Source organism: Arachis ipaensis, chromosome B07 (genome assembly GCF_000816755.2).
Source record: "Arachis ipaensis cultivar K30076 chromosome B07, Araip1.1, whole genome shotgun sequence".
NCBI classification, from domain to species: Eukaryota; Viridiplantae; Streptophyta; class Magnoliopsida; order Fabales; family Fabaceae; genus Arachis; species Arachis ipaensis.
This window is the reverse complement of record NC_029791.2, coordinates 107,072,172-107,078,546: the sequence shown is the minus strand read 5'-3', so window position 1 is coordinate 107,078,546 and position 6,375 is coordinate 107,072,172. Positions and strand designations below refer to the sequence as shown.

The 6,375-nt window shown below is 40.8% G+C and overlaps 2 protein-coding genes across 2 annotated transcripts; both read left to right on the top strand.

Annotated features, from left to right (window-relative positions):
• Positions 1,364–3,471, top strand: LOC107607586. Its single transcript, XM_016309519.1, has 3 exons — positions 1,364–2,272; positions 2,371–3,264; positions 3,370–3,471. The coding sequence occupies exons 1-3, from the start codon at positions 1,364–1,366 to the stop codon at positions 3,469–3,471; spliced, it is 1,905 nt and encodes a 634-aa protein (XP_016165005.1).
• LOC107607585 (vegetative cell wall protein gp1-like) lies at positions 3,481–4,192 on the top strand. Its single transcript, XM_016309518.1, has 2 exons — positions 3,481–3,558; positions 3,653–4,192. Exons 1-2 carry the CDS (start codon positions 3,481–3,483, stop codon positions 4,190–4,192), a joined length of 618 nt encoding a protein of 205 aa, XP_016165004.1.

Sequence of the window (6,375 nt, the reverse complement as noted above, 5' to 3'; positions counted from 1 at the left end):
GAAGAAGAACGAAGAGGATTTGAGAGACATTGTCGAAGTCGTAGCGTCAACAGGGAGGGGTTGGTAGTGGCATCATCGCAACCCCAGTCTTCGCTAGGAAGAACGCTACGTAGAGGTAAGTTCACCTTCACTCCATCCTCTCATTTACGTGCCTTCTGTCGAGAGCATTATTATCATGTTGATTGTTTTATTCATTGTATCTTCCCTCTACAATTTTTTAGATGGATCGTCTAGTTACTTTTGTTTATCATCACATGGGTGCCTTGAAAAGGGGTGTTGACGGTAATGTGATATACGACGGGGGTTTAGTAACTGAGATACACAGGGTGAATGTGGAGACATGTAATTTGTTCTTTGTTGAGGGTTTATTTCTAGACTTGGGTTACCCTGGATACAATGAGGTGTACTGGCTAGAACCTGGTTTAGAGTTAGGTAAGGGTCTTAGAGTGCTTAGGACAGATGCTGAAGTCATGAGAATGTGTGAGAGTGCGATGAAGAATGACAACACTGTACACCTATATTTTGATCACCCCATTGACGCAAACCCTGAAATCATTGATGAAGAAGTCGTGTCTGATGGTAGTAGTGATAGTGTGGTTGAAGTCAATCCAGATGGTGATAGTGTCAAGGAGGATGAAGTTACTAATAAGGTTGACGGTCATGCTAATGAGAAGGAGAATGAAGGTGTGAATGAGACCAGTGGTGAGGTTAATGAATTGGAGATGGTGTTGAGTGTGGCTGTGAAGGAGAATATGAATGAGGGTGTAAATGAGGCCACTGTTGAAGTTGACGAGTCGAACAAAGGTGAGAGTGGTGCAGGGTTTGAAGCTGCAAATGACGGGAATGCGGAGAAAGACACTGAAGGAGCATCAGCTCCGGAGAAACCTGCTAAGAAGGTTAGAAAGAGACATCCAAGACCAGCCCATAGTGGTTTACCCCGAGAAAGAAGAGTTACCGAGAATGAGGGTGTAAATGAGAGTAACCATGGAGAAGCTGACGCTGGGAATGAACCCACACAGGAGACCAATGCTGATGATGTTGCTGGTCTCAATGGAGGTTCTGAATTTTGAGAACCTTTCGTGGATGAGGAAAGGGCAGAGGAACCTGTTACAGAAAACCCAACAGGTATATTAGTTTTTTTTTTAGTTAGAGGATATGTGAATAGAAATTGCTTCAATTCTCATGTATCTCAACTGACTTTGCAGCAGATAATGTAACACAAACTAGTGGGAGGGACAATACAAGGAGAAATCATCCAAGGCCTTAACCGTCTGGGCAAAGAATTGTACCTGGAAAGGAGGATGAAGCACCAAGGGTAGAGGTGCCAAACCCGAATAGAGAAGATGGTGATAGTGAACCTGAGATGTACCAATATGAATCTGAAGAACTCTGTAGCCCCCCTGCAACTGATGACGAAAACGAACCTGTATTTCCTCAACATAATCCCAACACGCCATATGGAAAAATAACTCTGGAGTTGAATATGGAGTTTGAGACCATGGAGCAGTTCAAAGCAGCAGTGCAGAAGTACAACATACAAATTAGGAGACAGGTGTTCTACCTTAGGAATGAGAAGAAGAGGTGTAGGGTGATCTGCTATGATCCAGACTGCCCTTGGTTGTGCTACTGTGCCAGGACCAACTACCCAGCATCCTTTCAGATAAAGACATTTGTGGACGAGCATACGTGCCCCAGGAGTAACAAGAGTAAATCTGTTTCATGTGCTTGGGTTGCTGAGGAACTGGTCCCAAATCTGAGGATCCATCCCAACATGCTGCATAGAGAGGCACAGGAATGGTTTAAAGTGGAGTATGACATCTCAGTCAACGAGAGGATGATGTATAGGGCTATGGACAAAGCCAAGGAAGTTATCGAGGGAACAGAGAAAGATCAATACCTAAGGCTCAGAGACTACCTTAACGAAATCATGAAGGCTAATCCTGGTTCAAGAGCCAACATGGGGACTACTCCACAGCCAGAGGGGTTGCCTAAGTTTAGAAACTTGTACATCTGTTTGGCTGCTTGCAAAAATGACTTTAGAGCAGGGTGTAGGCCATTTATTGTTTTGGATGGGACGTTTTTGAAAGGGTATTTTGGAGGGCAATTACTAACAGCAGTTGGTCAGGACGCGAACAATCAGCTGTTTCCAATAGCGTATGGGGTTGTTGATGCAGAAACTAGGGAAAATTGGAGATTCTTTCTGGAGGAGTTGCACACAGACATTGGGGACTTCAATGAGAATGGCTGGGTTTTTATGTCAGACCAGCAAAAGGTGATGTGGACTATCTTAATGTTTTTTGAGTTCTTGTAAGTATATATAAATTAGTTTTCAAATGTCCTCTAATTCATTGTGGTTACCATTCAATGCAGGGTTTAATCCCAGCATTACAGGACGTCATGCCAGGGGTGAAGCACAGATTCTGTTGTATGCATATGTGGAGAAATCTGAACAAGAGATGGAAGGATAAGGAACTTAAGGCAACATTTTGGCAATGTGCAAAGGCAACTACTGATCAGGAATTTAATGATGCAATGGGAGCTGTGAAACGGATCAACAAACAGGCCTGGGAGTATTTGTCAAAATTTGAACAAGAACAGTGGTCGAGATCAAGGTTTTCAGACTGGCCAAAGGTAGACAGTTTGACAAGCAACAACTGTGAGTCATTTAACTCAACAATCGTGGGACTTCGGGGGAAGAGCATCTTGACAATGCTTGAGGAGCTTAGGTTCTACATCATGAAGACAATGGCAACTCACAAAGACTCACTGATGGCTTATACTGGACAAATAGCCCTTGTACAAGTCAGTAGGTTAGAGAAAGAAAAAAGACAAGCCAATTACTGGGAAGCACAATGGTGTGGTGATGATGAGCACAATCAGTTTGAAGTAACAAAATGGCAGCATAGAGTGAGAGTCAATACACGAGAGAGGACATGCTCATGCAGAAAATGGCAGCTCACTGGACTACCATGCTGTCATGGAATTGCAGCAATTCAAAGAAAGAATGAGAAACCTGAAGATTATGTCCATCACAAGCTCACTATCGAGGCTTATAATAGGACTTATATGTTTCACATTAATAGCATACCGAGTCAGGAGTACTGGGAGCATCACGAAGGGCTGCCATGTCTGCCCCCTCCATACAAGAGGCCTATTGGCAGACCTACAAAGAAGAGAAGAAAGGATAGCACTGAGCAAAGTTCTGGCAGCCAATACAAGGCCAAGAGAAGATATGGACAGATAACATGCCAAACCTGCAAAAGGGTGAGCAACACAAAAACCATTACTTATATGTATTTACTTTACCTTTTATGTCCTATCTGCAACTTTATTAATGCTGCTTTACCTTACTCATGTGTTTTTTGCAAGGCTGGATATAATAGCAGAACTTGTCCTGACAAAGGAAGTGGAACAGTAGCTGAAGAACCAGATCTTGATGAGGATGAAGCTAGGGAGCAAGAAGCTAACTAGGAGGAGACCATGGAGGCTGCACACGCTGCACATGTTGCAGATGAGGAAGAGCTCACTCAAAACCATCCACAAACTCAGCCTGATCAGGTAAATGTTAATGATTTATTTTACCTTCTTGTACTAAACTATTGGATTTGTCTCCATAGAAGATTTGATTTCATGAATGCACAAACTGATGCAGAATAACATCAATGATGGCAACACCACAACAACTGCTTCAGCCCCTAATGTAGCCACCATACCAGCAGCAACCAACCCATGTGCTCCACCAGCTAGTTCAGAACCATCACCAGCACCAAAGAGGAGAGGCAGACCATCTTTTGTTAGGGGCAATACAGTTCCACCAAGAGGAAGAGGCAGCACCACTCGAAGAGGAATGGCAGCCATTACAACAACTCCAACTCCAGCACAAAATGCAGCAGCTGCACCACCACCCCCTGCTCAACCTAGTCTTGTCAGTCCTGATGTTGGGTCTAGATCCCAAATTCCTGCATCTCCATCTAATGTTGGGCCTCAGCCTCAAGGTCCATTACTTAGACCCACTCTTCAGGCCCAACCTACAGCACCATTTAGGCCCCCAACTGTGACTAGGGAGACCATGGTAGCAGCAAGCCCAGCCACCCAGAGCAGGTTCACAGGCTTCATGCCCACCCCATCCTTGAAGAAGAAAAAGCCATCCGGACCACCACCATCAAAGCCATCAACAAATGACAAGAAATGAGCTTAGATTCTTGGGTTTTTTAGTTTGTTGTTATTTGCATTTTGGACATGATTTACTTAAAATGCACCCAACTGCCATTATGGCATGTAAGTGCTAACCTAGTGTTTCTGTGTTTTGTTACTGTCATCTTGGGTCTGTAGCAGTTACTATGAACATGTGTCATTTTGGTTGTCTTATTTAGGGCCTGAACTTTGTTACTCTAAATAGTTAATAGTTATAACTTGATGTTATTTTGGTGTTTTATTCAGTTTATGTTTACAAAACTAATTGACATGGCTTACATAGACTCCATGTATCTTGGTCAAATCACAACAACAACAACTCAATCAAAGCACAACAAGAACACAACATACATTAATTTATCTCAATTACATTGAGGACAAGATTACAAAATTCCAATCTCTCACTGTTATACTATTATAATCTACAATGTCTACCTACTTAGCCACCCTAAACATAATCAAAGCCACATTTAACCTAATCAAAATACACATAAAAATTAGGCACAACTCAACCCTCTTCAGATTCTCCTTCATGTCATTCACCACAGATAGTACCATCATCATCCTTTGAATTTCCTGGCCATCCCCACAGTCAAGATTGATTCTGCCTTTCTTTTTGGGTTCTGATTTGCCCAGCATATTACTGTTCTCTGAAGAAACCTCTCCTTCCACACATTCCGCTTGTATTTCATCCAACCATTGGAAATACCCGCAACGCATTTCTGTGTTCTGGCACAACACGAAGAGTTCAAACATCAGACAACAATCGAAATCTAAAAATGAATAAGAATAGACGATACACCAAGAAGGGATATTATTCTACTTCCTCACATATTCATCACAATTCCAATCTTACCTTCCACAGAGGGCAGCGTAGAAACCATCTATCAGGGTTGCTACTTGTCTTCGACTTCAACGGAACCACAGGAAGGGGACAAAAGCAACAGCCATCGTAACTTTTACTCACAATGCCCGAAGCACCATCCACGTCGCAAGCTTGCATCGAGGGCTGCCTTCTCAGCATTGCAGATTTTCCACGAGCCCTTGCAGAATGCATCTTCCAATCTTGGATCCCCTACTGCGAATGAACGAACAGAAAGCGTTGTTGATTTGGGATTAGGGCAAAGAGTAATGATTTGGGGGCAAATTGAATTCCAATTAACCTAATTTCTACCTAGGCTAGCAAATTAATTAATTAGAAATGACAACTCAATTAAAACATGATTTGTCAGCATAATCCGGTGACCACGTAAGCATTGTCCTCACCGGAGCTTAGGTCCGACCAGGTTATGGATACGTTTGTCAGTTTTTAAAATCAACTAGGTACCATTTTGTCGTTTCCAATAGTCAGGTACCGCAATGTCAGCGTTTTAATCTTTCGGGTACTGATTTGGTCATTACCTCTATTTTATAATAACTTAGTTGAATTTAGTTAAATAGTTTATTTAATTGTAAAATTTTATTGATTAAAATTAGGCTTAACACATTAATTAATGAGAAGGAAAGAAAATGAGACTACAAAAACATTAATTCTAAGAACCTTCTCATACATGTATGAAGAATTAAACGATTAAAACTAATTGATCCTAATATAATTAGGATAAAATAGTGAAAAATTAAAGAAAGAAAGAATCTCGTGGTTACTAAAGTAGAAAATTAATACTACAGAGAATACACTGTTTGAAGGAATGGAATGGAGCTAATGATGTAGTTTCGAATATGCAACATGATGCTAACCAAATCATATATTGCTACCATTCTCAGAGGAGATGCAATGCAGAAAATTATTGTTAATTATATATTAAATTGCTTAATTATCTTTCTTGTATCACAAACTAAATCACTTAATGCAAGGATTTCAAAGTTCAGCATGCATGATTACATAATCAATTTTTTTTGGAAGTATGATAACCAATTTTCGTCATTAAAACTATAACATAATTTTAGAAATACCATTAACGCATCTTTTCAAAGTTTTCAGGAGTAGAGGCGTCAGAATCCCTTTTGTTGATGGCAATGCCAAAGATGACAACGGAATATATTTTTGCTTTGTATGGTGCTACCTGGTTGTGTTAACTTATGTTTGTGTTTCTTATTTTGCTCCACTTTTGTGTTGAGCTCCTTTGTTTCAAAAAAAAATCTTTAGAAATGTAAAATTTTTTAGATAAAAAATGAATTTAT